Here is an 18,980-nt window from a genome sequence, read left to right on the forward strand (position 1 = left end):
CTTTTACGCGGTTGCATAAGGAATATTTCTATTCCACCGATTAATAAAATGATTTGGATCAAATCAGAGCCCGAGCAACCCAAAGTGTGTTGTACACTAAACACGGAACTAATATTGAAAGGGAATAAATTCATTGAACATTTCAATCTACTAATAATACCATGCACTATACTCCATATTATACATTTTTTATTGTAGAATTATGTATATGAGCCATATTTAATTAAAATCATATATGTTTTACTATGCCATTCACATGCGATCAATTTGAATATAATTCCATTCGACCAAATATAGACGCTATGCAAGTTCGAGCACGTATTTGTTCCTTAAAAGTTCCTTCAAGATCACGTTGTTACACAAACAAACAAAGCTTGAATAAATTTTCAAAGCTCGTTAATCTTTCAAATCAACTCAAACAACGTATTACGCAGTTCGTTCAACGTACGATTCTTTTAATAATTCAAATTATTCGAGATCGATTTTATTTGCTCATTCAACATTGGGCTAGTTTATTAAGAGAGTCTTGACTCGGACATGTTTTGAAGTTCGTTAAATTTTCAAACCAGCTCATCTGGTCGGGCTCGTTTATCACACCACCTCTGTACTCCTAAATACACTTTACCTTCCGAAATTTCTCCCTTGTTCCATTTTTCTCCTGCCTTTGAAATGGGGTCCAACGACAGAAGACCAAAGAAGCAACTCGCAAATTCTCCCACAGCACGTCAACGCAGTCAGCAAATCCTTCTTTCAACACCTCTCTCTCTCTCTCTCTCATTCCTTCCTTCTCCCCCTCTACCCAATCATACTCTCTCTCTATCTCTCTACCCAATCAAAGCATGTCGTCCCTACCATCACCTCCGTGCCCACCAAACTCCTTCCCCTACAACGAAACCCTGTGCGCGTGCAACCCGGGGTGCCTCTACAACGCCACCGCCGCCACCTGCCAGCTGTTCCGTGTGTTCGGCGACGAGTGGGTGACGTCCTCCGGCGTGGACTACACCCTGTCCTTCCCGGAGACCATATTCGCGTTCGACTCGATCAAGAGGTTCACCCAGTCCCAGGCCGTGTTCCTCGAGGCCACACTGGTCCTCCTTCTCTCGTGGCTCGCCTTCTGCTTCTTCGTCCGGCTCGGTAAGCTGCGCGACGGGCGCACCGTCTGGTTCCAGATCCGGTGGTGGATTAGCCGCTTGGACATCTGCTTCGCCACACGCCATTGGCTCGTACTCTCTCTGTCTCTCTCCAACTTTACTTTCCAGTTTTTTTATAACTACAATGTCCGGCCAGCGTACGTGCACTCCCGCCGTCTCGCAAGGGGAGCCCAATTAAAGTTGGAGCAAAGCTTCCCAAAGGAGTCATAACACTTTGAGATTACGAACCTGAAACCTTAGCAGTCCCCTAAGTCTCAAGACTTGACCTCCAGTCCAACCCCTTGGGGTTAACTTTACTTTTCAGTTCTTGGACTGATTTCCGTTTTATTTTACATTTTTTTAGGGATTGTGGAAAGATTTTGCACGTTGAGGGATTTCTGAATCTACTTGGAAACTTCAAAGTTTGTTGATTTTATGGGGGAAAAAAGATGTTGTGATACTCTCTTTGTCCCAATTTGTTCAACTTGCTTACCAATTTGGGACAAATAGACTTATAACCCCAAGGGTTTGCTCCTTCCTAAGTTCTCAAGTTCGATTCTCCTTGTGAGCAACTCTTGGGGCCATCTCACCCCACGCATAAGCATGTGAAACGGCTATGGGAGGGGCTATAGGGATTAGTCCGAGGAGGTGCATGCAAAGCTGGCCCGGACACCCTACATTACCCAAAAACAAAGTTGGGAGACTTGTAGATTTTTAGCAGAGCAGAATCAATACTAATCTCTCTCTCCCCACCTTTTACTTCTCAGTTCATGGACTGATTTCCGTTTGATATTCGGGTTTTTTTTACGGTTTATCGAATTCATTTCTCAATAGGGATGGTTAAGATTTTGCACATTGAGGAACTTCTGAATGTACTTAGAAACTTTCAAATTTATCGGTTTTATAGGAATTTATTAATGACAATGTTGTAATCTCACATAAATAAATGCAAGCAAAAAAAGAGGCGATACTAGGTGAGTGTGGAAGTCACTGTCGATGTTAATTAAGAAATATCTGAACTTTCAGAAAAGATGGGAAAATGTTCATGGTCTATTTGCTTGGCTGCACATTCACTGAAATTGAGAAACGACAGCTGAAACTTGAAACTTCTATCAGTTCTCTGTAATAGAGCTGTTGTGAACTCTTTTTACCAAGCAAAAAAACACATGCATACACAAAAAAAAAAGGGGGGGGGGGGGTGTTTAAAGTTGATGTAGAAGAGTAAAGCAGGAAGTTGGTGCTTTGCTAGCTGTGAACGGAGGATATTAATGCTTAATTGGGTAGAGAATTTATTTGGTGCGTTTGGGACTCCATTTCTGTTGCATAAAATCAAAAAACGTCTTCTTTTGTTATTCTTTTTACCCTATCTGAATTCTCCTTTTGTATTGACGCTTTGCTTTGGTCTTCAGTGGTTAACCATCATGTTCATAGCCAGAGTGACTTCTTAGCACAATCCACCCACCCACCACCACACACACACACACACACACACACACACACACACTTTCTTAGAATGTAATTTCTCTTTGTTTTTAGGTACATAGATTAATATCACTAATTATGTAGGATGATCAGAAGGTTGTTACGAAGCGGAAAACGGAACTTGGTGGAGCTTTCTCAATGGCAAGTTGGATTCTATTTATTGGTTTATTTGCCACGTGAGTAATTGATAGCTTTCTTTCCTCAATTTATGGTGTTCAGTTGAATCATATCCATAGATGTGGTGTTGTCATGTAAAGGATTATGTAATTGTTTTTTTAATCTTTTTCTTCATAATTCATTCGCCCATTCCAATATTCCAGATCAATACGAATCCGGCTGAATGAACTATTCTTTACTTTCACAGGTTGCTCTTTCAAACTATATCAAAGAGAACGGTTGAGGTTCATAATGTGAGAGCAACAAATGCACCTGATTTATTATCCTTCGCCAATGACATGGAATTCAATATTACAACTGTTTCTAGTATGACTTGTTCACACTTACGTGGCATTGGTACTTTGGCCATTGGGAACCCAGGCTTCATAGACTACAGAGTTGCTCCTCTATCATCCTTTGCTAACTATTCATGCCTGAACACCACTATGGGACCAACTATAGTGTTGAAGTGTGACAATTGTCAGCTTCTTCGAGACTATTCGTATATATCATGGCTGTTTGTTGATCTTCCAACTAGCCCTGCAGCTGCTGTTGGATTTCAGTTCAACCTCAGTGCAAAGAACCATGCCAGTGGAAAACATTTGAGTTTTGTCAGTGGGATGGTAAAGAATGCAAGCAATAGTGAAGACAGACCGGTTACATATAGAGGGCCAGTTCCAAATGTATTGAAGTTTAATTTGTTTCCCCGAATTTACCGTAACTTGCACGATCTTAAACTCATCCAGCCACTATTTCACGAGTTTCTTCCGGGTTCATACTATAGTGAGATAAGTCAGCTCCATGCTTCACTTCAAAGCCCTAATAACGGACTAATCAATATCACTTTGTACGTTGATTTTCTCTCAGCCTATGTCGTCGAGGTTGATAATCAGAACATTTTGGGACCTGGTAAGTAGTTTCTGATCATTTACATGTTCATATTTATTTATGTTCTTTACCAGATATTTCAAAAAGTCTTGACCATCATTCTATGTCTTTCTTTGTCAAATTTAACCTTCTTTTTCATGGGTACTATTGGGATGCCACTCATTTTCCTAAAGGTGGTACATGCCATAGGTAACCAATCTATAGGGAGTCGTGCTATCTTGGAATCTCGTGTGGCCATGAGAGGATTGGTATCAGATTTCCCAATCTGTAGTCACCTTTCTCGTTTGGGTAGGCAAGCACTTTACTTTTTCAGAAAATGGGATCTCTAGGTTTCATTGTCTAGAAATGTTTTCCTAATATTTTGATGTCCGTGATTCCTTTGGAGATGGCTTCTAGTACTGAACCCTTTTTTAACTTCAGGTTTTGAAATCTTGATTTAACCAACCATTCATTTCCGACAATAGGGGTAAGTCATGGAGTAAGGTTCAACATATTTGCGAGTAATCAGAGAATAGAGAGTTAATTTAGTGCAGAGAGAAAATGAGTGCGACGAAATCATGGTGCATCCTCTAACAATAAAGATTTTTAAAGTGAAAGATTGGGCCAAGCCTGATATTCCTTTTACTATTGTAATGCCTATGAACTTGATTAATTAGGTCAGACTTAAGTTGGAGAATTTCTGAAATATCTGCTCATCTGGCGATTCTAACCAAGCCTTATCTACCTTCAGTTTTTCCATGTTCAAGATTGGCTTTACATTTATTGCAACCAATTTTTGCTCTAAATATTACTACTAGTAAAGGTAGTACTTTCCAATCAATGATCTAATACTATCTTCTTTCTTTGAAGAATGCAGTGAGCTTCCTTGCTGAACTTGGTGGCCTTTATTGCATTAGTATTGGGATATTTTTCTACTTCTTGGTGCAAGTATGTTTCCATTTAATTCTCTTCCTACACATGTGATTGTTACGATCTTTCTCATGTCTCTAATGGTTACGATTTTAAATGATCTGGTGTTAACAATTGAAATATAGTGCAAGTAGGTATTGCTAAGAAGTGAGAAGTAATGATGTTACCCTCACGAAATTTAGTATCTATACCTGATTTACATCTTATCACCTGGTAACTGCCTTGTATCCCGATGAAACCTCACAAACAAGAGCCAAACGTTGAAGAGTATCCACACATATAACAGTGTCATAATGCTAATAATCGGTAAAGCATACCTGATTTTTCTATTAGCTAATGCATGCTCCCCTTGCATGACTATGAAGTTTTGTTCAAATGGCATTGTAGTCAGCTCTTTGGAATCAGTGTTGGGGTATTTAGTCTTTTGCTCACCACCTATGATGCACGGACACGGACACCAAACCGACACCGGGACACGGGAATTCTAAAAAAATGGGGACACGGACACGGCGGGGGACACGCCACGTGTATATTTATTTATTTATTTATATATATAAATAAATAAATAATTATAGTTGAGCACCCAGAAATTTTAAAAAAATATAATTTGGCCCCAAATTTTTTTAAAAAAAATTACAGTTTGACCCCCAAATTTTTCAAAAATTACAGTTTGGCCCCCAAAATTTAAAAAAAAATTACAGTTTGACCCCTTCCGTGTCCCCATCGGTGTCCCCGCCGTGTCCTCAGCCGTGTCCCCCTCAAAATTTAATATTAAAATATGGGACACGCCACGTGGCGTGTCCCGTACGTATCTCCGAGGTGTCCCGCGGTGTCCCCGTGTCCCCGTGTCCTGACACTACGATACTTCGACCTTTAGAGGTGTCGGTGCTTCATAGCTCACCACTTTTCATTTTTTTGGGGAAATGTGGAGTCATTAGGTAATCAAAGTTTTATCTTGTCAGAGAAAGAGAAATGCATAATTTCTTCTAGTGTGTTGTTGCTTCAGTTTTGAAATGAATGAAGTAGAATTTATCGAAATGAACAGAAATAGAACTATCTCGAACATTCTATTTCTTCCAGATGTTTCTGACTTTTTTTAGTTTGTAGTGCGAGTACAGAATCAAGAAGCTCCGTAATGAGGATAGTGTGATGCGAAAGATTAGAAGTCGGAGAAAAGCTCAAGACCGCTGGGATAAAGTACTTTCTTATTTCAGAGACTAGTTTGTATTGTATTTTGTTTAATTTCTATGTAGCCTTTTGCTCTCTTTTTTACTGTTATCTTCTGTGTTTAGCTGACAGTTATTTGTTTTCTCCAACTAGTTGAGAAAATATGTTATGTACACGTGGGGTAGCAAAACATTGGATGATGATTACAGCAATGTGAGGAAGACATGTTGCACCACTCTTATGATTGAGTCATTGCCCAAAAGTGGATCATCAGTTAAGGGAAGGCGACGAAACAGAACGGACAATATGAGTTTTAACAGAAACGTCATCTTGCCTAGTGAGAAGGTAATAGTTGGTGATTCATGTTAATAGTAATACTAGGGTTAGCCACAATACAGAACTGATGTTGTCCTACTAGATTTAATTTGTTATTCTGATAAGATAAAGGAATTTTATTCCACAGAAGGCTGTTAAAGAGCAAATACAGACTCAAGCGGCACAATCTTGTGTAGGTAAATCTCCCTCAAACATGGAAGGGATGCTTTCAGATTCAAGAGGGAAACCGGTGAGCTGCTTTCTTGTTTCATTGCAGTCTCCTATCTATTTGTGCTGTCTTTTATTGAATTTGTAAGTTTAGCTTCTCCCTAAAAAAGAAAAACAAAATCTTGAGTTGCAGTTTCCAGCTTCATCTTAATTTAGTCTGCATTTGTCTTCTTTCCTGGCTTATGCATCTGTTAAAGTGTTGGGCATTATATGAAGGCAGCCATCATTGAAAATTTTGGCCTGGGGGCTCTACTGACTTGTACAAATCTTCAGACTTGTTCTTTGCAGGAAGCAAAATCCTCTTTGTTAGGAATTATGTCTTCACAGTTTACACCCCCTTGATTTTCTCAGTTCTTGTCATTGTATTAGGTGTTCCCAAATTTCTTCTAAAAGTGTCACACCCCACCCCTGGTTCTCTTTTGTTACTCAATTTTAAGGATCCTTGTCCCGCTGCTTTTTTTCTTCTTCTTCTTTTTGCAATCAAGGATCCATATCTTCATTGTTGAGGTTGCACCAATCTCAAAGCATACATTAATTGGGGGATTTCTCAGAGCTTTTGAAATAGTCCACCTATTTTCTCTTATTTTGAGAGAGCCTTTAGAATTTAAGTTGATCTTTGTGGTTTGCCATAGTGAGTGTGCGCATTGGAACATTGGTACTCTGGTGAATTGACATTGATGCAGTGGTTAGGCGGTTGCTTTGATCGCGCATTATGTTCCTGTGGGCGTTGCTAGTGGGGATCAACACAGTGTTTGAAGATTAGGGAGGTCGTGCCATAATGAATGAACTTCATGATGCTCTCTTGGGGGTATTTTGTTGGCAATTGGTAGTGTCTTGGCATCTTGACGTTTAAAGTACTTGATCGTTTATTAGTGAATTTTGCGTTTTCCAAAGGAGTCGCTATGGTGGTTGTTCCATGTTGGGATTTCCACATATGTACTGGTCTCTCTAATGTGGGTGCATATTCTTTGTTGCTCTGCTTTAGAAAGGCTTTATCGGCATTGAAGCTGTCAGCTAATGAAATACATTGTCCGGAGCTTATGACTCCCAATTGTGAAGTCCTGGGTTCAATCTATAGGGGTGGACCGGTAGTTAATTATTTCTTTCCCCACTCCCCCGTAAATATTTTGTCTTTGTTGAACTGAAAAATGACAGAAGTTAATCAGCTATATTTTGAGTAAAGTCTTCATTTTTCATATTTATTGTTCCTGCCAAATTACAGCTTCTCCCTGGTATCATTCTGCATGGTTGTTACGGCTTTCATAGAGGTATAGCACTGCAATGAAAAAGGCACTTCAAAAAATTAGCAAATTCCTTACCTCGACAAAATTCTATGAAGCTTTTGGACCTATAAAAGAGAGTGGGCTGGGGAATCGGATAAGATAGACTCTTTGATAGCTTTCCCCAACTCATCAAACCACCACCCTCAAAAACAAAGGAAAAAAACGATAAAGAAAAAGGGGAACACAAAGCCTCTTCCTGGACTAGATGAAATATTTTGTTTATTGTTCAACTGGGCGTTGAGATAACTTGTAGTTAGAGCCAGAAATGAAGTGTGGGACTAGATTGTTCAGTGAAAAGTGGCTGAAAATGCTATGAATGCTTCACAATTGATAATGACCTAAAGAAAAATCTTTAGAAAAAAAATGTTATTCCAGTGCTGATTTTTGTGGATGCATGTTCATATTCTTCAATCTGGATTGCTTTTATGATTGAGAAGTGTTGCTTAAACGTGGGAAGCTAACTGTTTATCTTGCTTGAGAGCTCCAGGTTCTGGAAAGTGAAGTCTATCGAGCTGTGAGTAATGGAAAACATGAACATAATGCTTCGCATGAGGGTAATCTCCCTGAGGCTCGAGCAACTTCTACTACTCTCGGTTCTTTGCTTCCTCCACCTCCTACATTAGGTAACGACCCATCTTTAATATTTGAAGGGTAATTTTTACCCATCCCATTCTTTTCCTTAAATTTATCTTTTTGCTAGTTAATTGAAAGGATAGATAAATTTAGCCTGCCATTTACCTTGTTAATGCAGATTTGTTTATCCTGAAACTGATCAAACCCAAGTAACATGGACATGGGCATTTGACATGATACAATTATACAAACATGAACATCGACACGACTAAGACACGTTGACCTGTGATTGAAAATATGAATGACACGGTAGGCCTGTTAGGGGCTACTTTCTTGTGGTAGTAATTGCGAAGAGGTTGTGTTTTCTTGTTAGCATTTGTTCGAAAGAAAAATAGAGTGTATATCTATCACATATACAAACAATTTATTCACTGAGGTAACTAAAGAAAAATGGACAATTCACTCTGGAATTTGTCCTTATTAGGCAAAGTTACATGATGCCCTTCTATGTAGTCAGCAGTCGTTCACAAGAAAATCAGAAAAAGGAAGGGCATTCTTCTAAGTTCTCCTAACAAAGTCAAATAAATGTGAAAACGTGGACACCGAAATTGAGACCCAAAAGTTAGGGTTTATTTCTCATTACGTTAAACATTAATTTACACATTAGACCCTTATCTCCTATTCTACTTACATAAGAGATTAAATGTAAACTACAACTAATTACATATAAACACATAACTTAACACTCCCCCTCAAGTTGGTGCGAAGATATCAATCAAGCCCAACTTGAACACGATGGGGTGGAAACTCTTGCTATCAAGCCCTTTTGTGAATATGTCAGCCAGTTGATCTTCAGATTTCACAAAAGGCATACATGTCAAATCCGCGTTCAGATTTTCCTTGATGAAGTGCTTGTCAATCTCTATATGCTTTATTCTGTCATGTTGAACAGGATTATGAGCAATGTTGATGGCAGCTTTATTGTCACAGTAGAGTTTCATAGGACCATTTTCAGTAATTCCCAAATCATGTAACACGGTTTGGAGCCACAAGAGCTCACAAATGCCATGAGCCATAGCTCTGTACTCAGCTTCTGCACTAGACCTGGCGACCACTTATTGCTTCTTATTTCGCCAAGTAACCAAATTTCCCCCAATGAAAGTACAATAGTCATAAGTAGAGCGTCTATCATCCATAGAACCAGCCCAGTCAGCATCAGTAAATGTCTCCAATCGCAAATGACCATGATTAGAGAACAGAATTCCCTTTCCTGGAGTTGATTTGAGGTATCTCAAGATCCGATAAACTGCATCCAGATTCGAAACATGAGGATCATGCATAAACTGACTAACAACGCTTACTGCATAAGTAACATCTGGTTGAGTGTGAGCTAAGTATATCAGTTGACCCACAAGTCGCTGATATCTCTCCTTGTCAGTGCACTCCCCCACATTGCCACTAAGATGATGATTCACCTCAATAGGAGAATTTGCAGGTCTACAACCCAACATACCTGTTTCTTCCAAAAGATCAAGTATATACTTTCGTTGGAAGATAAAAATACCTCTATCAGACCTTGCCACTTCCATGCTAAGAAATATCTTAGTGATCCTAAATCTTTAATCTCGAATTCTTGAGCTCTTTGAGATTAAGAATTTCATTCACATCATTGCCTATCATTATTATATCATCACTTCATCAGCATACACAATAAGGACAGCAATCTTACCAACGCCTCCCTTGATGAACATAGTATAATCTGCATGGCTCTGTTTGTATCCAAACCCCAACATAGCCTCGGAAAATTTGTCAAACCACGCTCTAGGTGATTGTTTCAGCCCATATAGGGCCTTCTTCAATCTACGCACCTTCCCTTCAGTCTCAGAGGAAGAGAAACCTGGTGGTACGTCCATATACACCTCCTCTTCTAACTCACCATGGAGGAATGCATTTTTCACATGTGAATGGGCCAATTCAAATTGGCAGCACAAGAAAGCAGAGCTCGCACAGTGTTCATTTTTGCTACTGGTGCAAATGTCTCCTCATAGTCAATACCATAGGTTTGAGTAAAACCCTTGGCAACAAATCTTGCCTTGTATCTCTGAATTGTACCATTAGCATTCTGCTTAACAGTGAAAACCCACTTGCATCCTATTGATTTCTTTCCTCCTGGAAGTGATACTAGCTCCCAAGTGCCATTCTTTTTCAAAGCTGTCATCTCTTTTACCATAGCTCCTTTCCACCTAGGTATTATGAATGCATCCTGCCAATTCTGTGGAATATATATAGAAGAAAGAGACGAAACAAATGCATGGTACGAAGGAGATAAACGATCATAAGAGAAATTGAGAAATGGGATGTTGAGTACATGACCTACCACCTTTCCGAAGGGCAATAGGAAGATTATCAAACTCAATAAAGGGAGGTTCAATAGGAGAAGATTCATTACCAAATAAGTTAGATGAGGAATCCGGAACTGGAGCAGGAGATTGTAATTGACAAGGTGGTATTACACATGAAGACTTTCCTTTCTTCTGTCTAATGTAGGTCTTTAGGTTAGACCCTTTCAGCCGTTGTGGTATTTCCTCAATATTGTCACCAATGTCATGAGTTGCTCATTCAGCAGATATTGGTTCCTCTCTAAATTGTTTTCTCTCCCCCTCACCATGATTATAAAAAGAGGTAAACATCTCTTCCTGCTGATGCTCCCCCTGAAAGAGATGGAGTGGATGGAGAATAAAAGGACACTGTTTTCAAAAAGTAACATCCATAGAGACATAAAACTTTCTAGATTGAGGATCATAACATTTATAACCCTTTTGAGTAGGAGAGTATCCAATAAAGACACACTTATGGGCTTTAGGACCTAACTTGCCCCCAGAGGGATGAAGGGCGTGAACAAAACACACACAACCAAACACCCGCTGTGGGAGAGTGGTGACACGAGAACTGTGAGGAAGACACTCAATAGGAGTTTTGAATTGGAGAACATTAGATGGCATACGGTTGATAAGATAAGTAGCAGTCAAAATCGTTTCTCCCCAAAAAAATCTGGGAACATTCATGGTGAATAAAAGAGAGCGAGCTATCTCAGCAAGATGACGATTCTTGCGTTCAGCAACTCCATTTTGTTGTGGAGTGTCAACACAAGTCGTCTGATAAAGAATGTCATTTTCTTATAGGAATGCCCTAAAATTCCTATCGATATACTTAGTCCCATTGTCACTACGGAGAATTTTAATATTCGTATCAAATTGAATGCGTATCATGGTATAAAACGATTTAAAACAAGAAAAGACGTCACTTTTTGACTTAAGTAAATACACCTAAGTAACACGAGAATAATAGTCAATAAAAGTGACAAACCACCGAAAACCTTTAAGAGAGGTAACAGGGGAAGGACCCCAAACATTAGAATGGATAACTGTAAAAGGAGACGCACTCCATTTATTAATAGGTGCATAAGATGAATGTTTTTGTTTACCAAGCTCACAGGCTTCACAAAAAAACTGATTCATAGAACAATACTTTATTAAATTAGGAAAAAGTTTCTCTAAAATTCCAAAGGATGGATGACCCAATCTACTATGCCACTGATGCAACATAGTAAGAGCTGGACCCGTATCTGCTTGCAGAGCAAGACCACATGACATGGGTGGGCGAGGTGCAGACTCCAAGAAATAGAGGCCATCATGTGATTTACCACTGCCAATCACCTTCCCTATATCCAGTTCTTGAAAGACACAATGAGTAGAAAAAAAGGTCACGGAACAATTTGCAGAACGAGTAAGGCTACTAACAGACATAAGATTAGTGGCAAAGTTGGGAATATGTAAAACTGAAGAGAGAGAAATAGAGGGAGAATAGCGAACGGATCCTTTCCCTGAGATAGCAGAGAATGACCCATCTGCTATTCGGACCTTATCCTTACCAGAACACCCAGTCATATGATCTGAGGCACCATAATCTATAATTTAAGGAATAGTAGAAGAGACAGTAAATGCACTAGCCGAGATACCTGTGTGAGCAAAATAGGATGAAGTAGGAGCTGCTGTGGAAGAGGAAGCTATAGTAGATGGAGAATCAACCTGAGCCAGAAACCGCCAACATGATCAGATGATGCCTGAATCCCAGAACTGAACCCAGAATCAGGCAAGGTGCCAACTGTAGACTCCGAAACATGAGCTTGGGCCCGAGAACGCACCGGACCACGACCATGGCCACCGCGTCCACCCCCGTGCCCACGAGAGGGCTTGCCATGGAGCTTCCAACAAAAATCTCTGGTATGACTAGTGTTATGGCAATAATCACCCTGGAGTGACGCACGATCAAGAGGCCCGCTGCTAGTACCAGACTGAGACTTGCCACTCTGGAGAATAGGCCCACTATCAGAACCAAAATGATCCTGAGGAGTAGCAACCAGGGCAGAATGATTAGAAATAGGAGGTTGCAACATAGCATCCCTCCTACTCTCCTCCTGCTGAACAATAGAATAGGCCTCTCCTAAGGATGGAAACGGAGCACGACCCAATACCTGCACTCTAATCGGATCAAGCTCCAGATCAAGACCAGCAAGAAAGTCATAAACACGCTCTTTCTCCATCCTTTTTAGCCAATTAGCAGCATCCACAGCACAAACAGCTTGAAAGCCCTGATAATAATCAAATTCCCCCCAAGCTCTACTCAGGTCAGCAAAGTACACAGCGACAGAGCGATAATTTTGTTCCAATGTACGGAGTTTTTTCCTCAACTCAAAACACTGTGCATCATTACCTTGTTGCGAATAGGTTTGGGCAGCAGTAGTTCAAATCTTATGCGGAGTATCAAGAAGTAGGAAAGTATGGCAAATATCAGCTCTCATGGAGTTAAATAACCAGGTCATGACCAACGATTTCTGAGATTTAGACTTCTTAAGTTCAACAACCTCAACAAGTGGAGTAATAGAGCCCTCAATGAACTCTGACATCCCTTTGACCTCGATGGCTAAAGTAGAAGTGCGAGACCAAACCAAATAATTGGTACCATCCAATTTAATATGACAAATATCTAGAGGAGTGTTATCCAGAGTTCCTACACGACTTAACTCATTCTTTGTACTAGCAGAAGCATTTTTGGAATCCCCTGACAATGCCGCAAGTTAAAAATCCAGAAAAAGCAGAAAGTATACCTCAACCAAGTCCAAATGGGTATCACCAACTCTGCCCCAGCAGTGCGTTATACGGTACCTACGTGGACAGAAAAACAACCTCAGACCTGAATGAGAACGTATTGGCTTGATTAAAAAAAAAAACCTTTGTGGTTACCCAGTAGATCGTACAGCGTTGGGAGGCTGTTCGAGAGTCGTATGGCGTCGGAACTGAACGAAAAACAATTGGGCTTGATCGAAAAACCCACCTACGTGGTTACCCAATAGATCGTAGGCGTTGGAAAGTGGCGTACGGCGGTGGAAATGTTGAAACGAGTCGTACAGCAGCTGTTCGAGGGTTGTACGGCGTTAGACGAGTCTGTTCGTGGTCGGAAACAATTCAGTGAGCAAGATCCAGACCTGTCGGATGTCGTACGGTAGTTCTAGAGGTAACATGAGGTGCAGAAGCAAAAAAACAAAGTCAGCGAGGATCAGTGGCATAGCGTAGATCGTCGGTAGGTAAGGAGTTTTGTTTGTTTGAGACATTTGATCAAGATCGTAGCTTTGATACCATGTGAAAACGTGGACACCGAAATTGAGACCCAAAAGTTAGGGTTTATTTCTCATTACGTTATACAAATGTAAACATTAATTTACACATTAGACCCTTATCTCCTAATCTACTTACATAAGAGATTAAATGTAAACTACAACTAATTACATATAAACCCATAACTTAACAGGAATATATCTGAAGAAAAATGGAGTGTATATCTATAACATTTATGAACAATTTATTCTGAGGTAACTAAAAAATATGCAATCTAACACTAATTAAATGAAAGACCATATATTTCATAGGTCAAGACTTGAACATCAAGATAACTTGGACATACTAATTGCATTCTAGGAAATGCAAACAATTGCGGAACATTCTAATGTACATGATATATTCATCCCATAAATATTTCAAAACACGTTTAGTGTGCATAAGTTATGCTTCAAGAAATGCAAACATTATTACTATAGACTAAAGAGAGATTGCAGAAGAATAGAAAAGTCAGAAATGCTTGGGTATTGAAACAAAGACGTGTGCTTATGGTATTCAAGACATAGCAGCACAGCAACAGAGAAAACTTTGGACCATCGATTAATAATATAATGCTGTACTGCCCAACCAGTGAAGGTTCAAACCCGCGTACAGATAATCTATTCTTATGGCATCGCGTGTGAATATGGGTGAAGTTAATCCTCTCTTTTTCCTTTTCTTACAGTGTAGCACAATCTCTGAGATCACTTAGCAGAACATAAATCAACATTCTAATCAGAATATGAAGCAAGGCAGGATGTTAATATATCAAAATTTGATGCCAAATTGAAGGCATCATTCAGTAAAATTTGTACTACATGATTGCTAACGGTATCTCGCACCAGATACCTTTTTTTGTGCATTATGTTTAGTTGAATGCTAATATGGTGTATAGTATTAGATGGAGACTTGAGAGCAACTTGCATTATACTATTATACTAGTTTGAACAATTGCTTTTCTCGTAAAAAGGTGGAAAATGGAATCTTGAACTATGGTAAAGAGTTTTTTTATGTATCAATCATAGTTCTTCACTGTTTTAATTATGTGTGAATTATCTCAGGCTGTCACTTCTATGTGCTTTCATGCTTTGTACAATTAACCTTCTTGGTTTACGATCACAGAATTAAAGGGTGGTTCTGAAATCAGTATGTCTGACATCAAAAAGAACTTTGACCGTCTCTACGAGTACAATGTCATGCTGAGGGAGCAGTTGGCTGCTGCTCAATGCATGCTTCAGTCTTTAACAACGAAAGCCTCATCTTCAGGAGAAAAAAGCGAAAGATAGCGTTGCAAAGTACTACCAAGGAGTGAAAGCCACTGAAACTCCATAAAGCTTAAATTTTTGCAAACCTTCAAGAAAAAGAATGTGTTGCAAGTTGACCTTCGGAAGACGAGATTTATGGAATGTCGAAGGATGTGCATTTGGATATGTCACTATGGTAGTTACCATTTACCAGATCCTGCTTATGGAGGCGACTCACTGCTTGGGGGGATTAGTTTAGTCACAGATCTATTCGGACGTCATTCCATTGTGATGTTTGATATGGAGGACATTTCCCTCGATTGTACATTGTATTGAATTTAGTTGTATTGAAATTAGGGTTATTTTTTGTCCTTTTGTTACTTCATAAATACATTTCGGGGGCTTCGGATCTGATCTCCAAGGGGTTTGAAATCTGAAACCAAGAGGCTCTTTGTAAATTTCTGAGAATGTAACGATGTATAATATTGAGAAAGGAAATATGAATACGTTATGTACCATTCTTTTCAAGTTCTCTCTAGGGTTAATTTTACCAACCTCCCATTAGGTTTGCAGAAATGATATTGGTACCGACCTCCCGGTACCGAAATCGTACCGCCGGCCGCCGGTGGGCCGTCTCCGGCCACCGGACGGCCGATCCGAGCCGTCCAAAAATTTTAAAAAAAAAAAACGAGGGGGCCTACGCGGGAATCAACGGCATCCGAGGTGTGTAAGGTGCTTGATCCGAGCACCCTTTTTTCGTGTATATATGTATATTCCCGCGAATATACATATATACACGAAAAAAGGGTGCTCGGATCAAGCACCTTACACACCTCGGATGCCGTTGATTCCCGCGTAGGCCCCCTCGTTTTTTTTTTTTAAAATTTTTGGACGGCTCGGATCGGCCGTCCGGTGGCCGGAGACGGCCCACCGGCGGCCGGCGGTACGATTTCGGTACCGGGGAGGTCGGTACATGTAGCACTACTCTTAGGTTTGGGCCAAATTGCAGCCATACTCTGATCCAACAGCTTCCCCGCGAGCTTGAACTGCATATATAATCCTGTAAACCTCACAAATAAAGGGCCATTGAATATGCGAAATTTCATGTAGGAACAGTGAAAAAATTTTACTCCTAGAAAGATTTAGGGGAGCATGGCCCCTCAGGTCCCTCCCTACCTTTCACCTTCACATACAAACTAAACAGCTTATCAGCCTGAAAAAGTAAATCAATTAAGGAACAAACAAAAAGCTCGTAGGCTGTATGACAAACCTAACGAAAAATTCGCACATTCATGGAAATTTTTTTTTTTTTTCAAGTTTTGAATGGAATGCGGTTCAATTATTTCTTTAAAAGTAGGTGTCAAAAAAGATTGGGAGGCTTACGCAGCTGGCAAAAGATTTAAAAAAAAAAAAAAAACACAAGCTCAAGAATTGGAAAACATCCTGAACTGGTGAGTTTCTTGTAATGATTTCCTTTTCTACCTGCATAAGTTCTGTGCAAGCTTGACTGTCTAGAATCCCAATCCCTGTGAATGAGCACTATATTTTCTCAGCAATTTCTGGGGATCTTAATTTCTATAGAAAGTTTACATGCTTTTGTATTGTGCAAACAGATTTGTGTAGGATATAAACCTGTCCATTTTCCCATTAAAAAAAAAAAACCTGTCCATTTTTAAGTAATGGGATTCAAGTACATAAAGAAATGTTTTATTCCTTGTGCTTGTATGGTCCACTCCAAGCCTGTGTTTACTGAAGAACCACTAGACGTCATCGGTTGAATGACGTCCAGTGGTCAAACCCGATAGGTTCACCCCTATCGACCTCCTTTCTGATTGTTGGGCTTGGTTCTTTCGATATTCCGAGCCCTTTAATCTGGGCTACCTCTTTTCAAACGTTCTCTACTATTGCGTCTTTGACGCCTTGTCGTACATAGGTTTTTCTTTGTCCAGTAGTCAAACCCGACAGGTTCGCCCCGATCGACCTCCTTTCTGACGCTGCCACATGGGATCATTGCATTGATCTGTGGAGAGGTAAGTGCTAATAGCAATTTTGTTTTTTAAGACCGTGGAAAAACACTTTTCAACTCAAATTATGGATCCAATGACAATTTATGAACCCTATTCCCGTTGGCGACATGATGGAAGAGGATCGTGATGGAACAATAGAACTCATAAATGCTCGAGTGACGAAATGAGGGAAAGAAGGGGTCCAAACCGGAGCGGAGCTAGGATTAGTCGTTAGTGGGTCAAGATTACTCAAGAACAAAAATTTATACATGGAATATTTTTTCCTATTAAAAAAACTAGCAAGGTCAAAAAGTATTGAACTTCATTCTAAGGACCAACCATATAGTACTTAATTAAATTCCACTAGCACCAACAGTTCAAATCACAAAAAGAACTTATATATTAGTAACAAGTTTGATAATAATAAAAAAAAACTATTCATACCAAATACATGGAAACAATTTAATGGAAACCATTAACATACTTATGTAAGAAATTTTGGGGAAAACTTACCTAGGGCTAGAAGGTAATGGAGAGAGAGAGAGAAGTCTATGAGGGCATTGACTGTTCAACTTCGTGGGGTGTTTAACTGAACAATTAAGCCAAGCTGTAACGCCGCCTCTGAGTCAAGCATCTATGAGGGCATTATGGTAGAATATCTAAGAAAACCACCGTCCCTCCGCCCCTGGGTCCAAAGAAGCATTGGGTTTTTAGGTTCATCAAATAATTCTCAAAAGAAAAAAAAAAAATTCTCAAAGAAAGTTACTGCATTCTCAAAATGAACAGCGAACGCGAAACCCCTCGAACGAATATATATATCCCTACAATATATTGTTCTCGAGGAAAGTCATTACATCCTCAAAATGAACAGCAAACGCAACTCCAAGTGTCTCAAACGAAAATATCCCCACAACAATACCCCTATAATATTGTTCTCAAGGAAAACCATTACATCCTCAAAGACATTCTCGATGAATAACAAACGCAAACTCAGGTGTCTCAAATAAAAATATCCCCACAACAACACCCCTACAATATCCTTCTCAAAGAAAGCCATCACATCCTCAAAATGAAGAGTGAACACAACCCCAAGTGCCTCAAACCATTGAATGAGAAGGAATTGATAAAAGTTGAAAAAAAAAAAAAAAATTCTCTCTTACCCAAGAAGAGAAAGTCAGATTAAGAACGTCCAAAACCAAGGAAGAAAAGAGTTACATTTGGCATAGATGAACATGCGGCCATTTCCATCATCACATTTGGGTGAGTGAATATTTCATGTATGAAAGGTGCTTGGTACTAGTTTGGACACAATTAACAACTTGGGTAGGGCAGTCGGGACTCATCGGCCCCTTAGTCTGTCCTTGGGGATGGATTATCTCTTAGGTGTTGTTTGATAAAACTGAAAATTGAATTGAAAGTTGAAAAATTAGGTAGGAGTACGATAAAAAAAACCTTTTCAATCAAATTTTTTTCGCGATTTTAATTCCTCTGACTAATAAATAATTCACAAAAATTTGACGAAAAAGATTTGAATGGAGACAAAAAAAAAGGGAAGCCAAGTGACTTATTTTGCCCAAACACCCTGCGAAATAATTAAACCACATATGAGTGTAACCCGTTCGGCTAAATAAGCCAAGTGATTTATTTTTTGTCCTTATTCAAATTTTTTTTATATTTATTAGTTTTTCATCAATTTTTTGAAGATTATTGCATCGTCATGATAAGAGGAATCTAATAAAAAGTAAAAAATTATAATCGAAACCTAATTTTTTTGAATAAAGATAAAAATAAGCCAATAAGCCAATTTTTTCGTCTTTATTAAAAAAAATGGATTTCAATCATCATATTTTTTAACTTTTTAAATTCCTCTCGTCATGACGATGCA

At 39.4% G+C, this 18,980-nt stretch overlaps 1 protein-coding gene across 2 annotated transcripts; it reads left to right on the forward strand.

The window, feature by feature from the left end:
- The first annotated feature begins 705 nt into the window (after positions 1-705).
- Positions 706-15,607, forward strand: LOC131301101 (uncharacterized). Of its 2 annotated transcripts, none has more exons than XM_058327247.1 (9): positions 706-1,223; positions 2,697-2,788; positions 2,977-3,677; positions 4,513-4,583; positions 5,673-5,762; positions 5,886-6,077; positions 6,196-6,297; positions 8,046-8,181; positions 14,968-15,607. In XM_058327247.1, exons 1-9 carry the CDS (start codon positions 840-842, stop codon positions 15,129-15,131), a joined length of 1,932 nt encoding a protein of 643 aa, XP_058183230.1. In that variant the 5' UTR covers positions 706-839; the 3' UTR covers positions 15,132-15,607. The 2 variants fall into 2 exon arrangements, with proteins under 2 accessions (XP_058183230.1, XP_058183231.1); XM_058327248.1 differs by lacking the exon at positions 14,968-15,607 and adding an exon at positions 8,310-8,730.
- Positions 15,608-18,980: the final 3,373 nt, after the last annotated feature.

The sequence above is a fragment of the Rhododendron vialii genome, chromosome 9a (genome assembly GCF_030253575.1).
Source record: "Rhododendron vialii isolate Sample 1 chromosome 9a, ASM3025357v1".
Taxonomy (NCBI): Eukaryota; Viridiplantae; Streptophyta; class Magnoliopsida; order Ericales; family Ericaceae; genus Rhododendron; species Rhododendron vialii.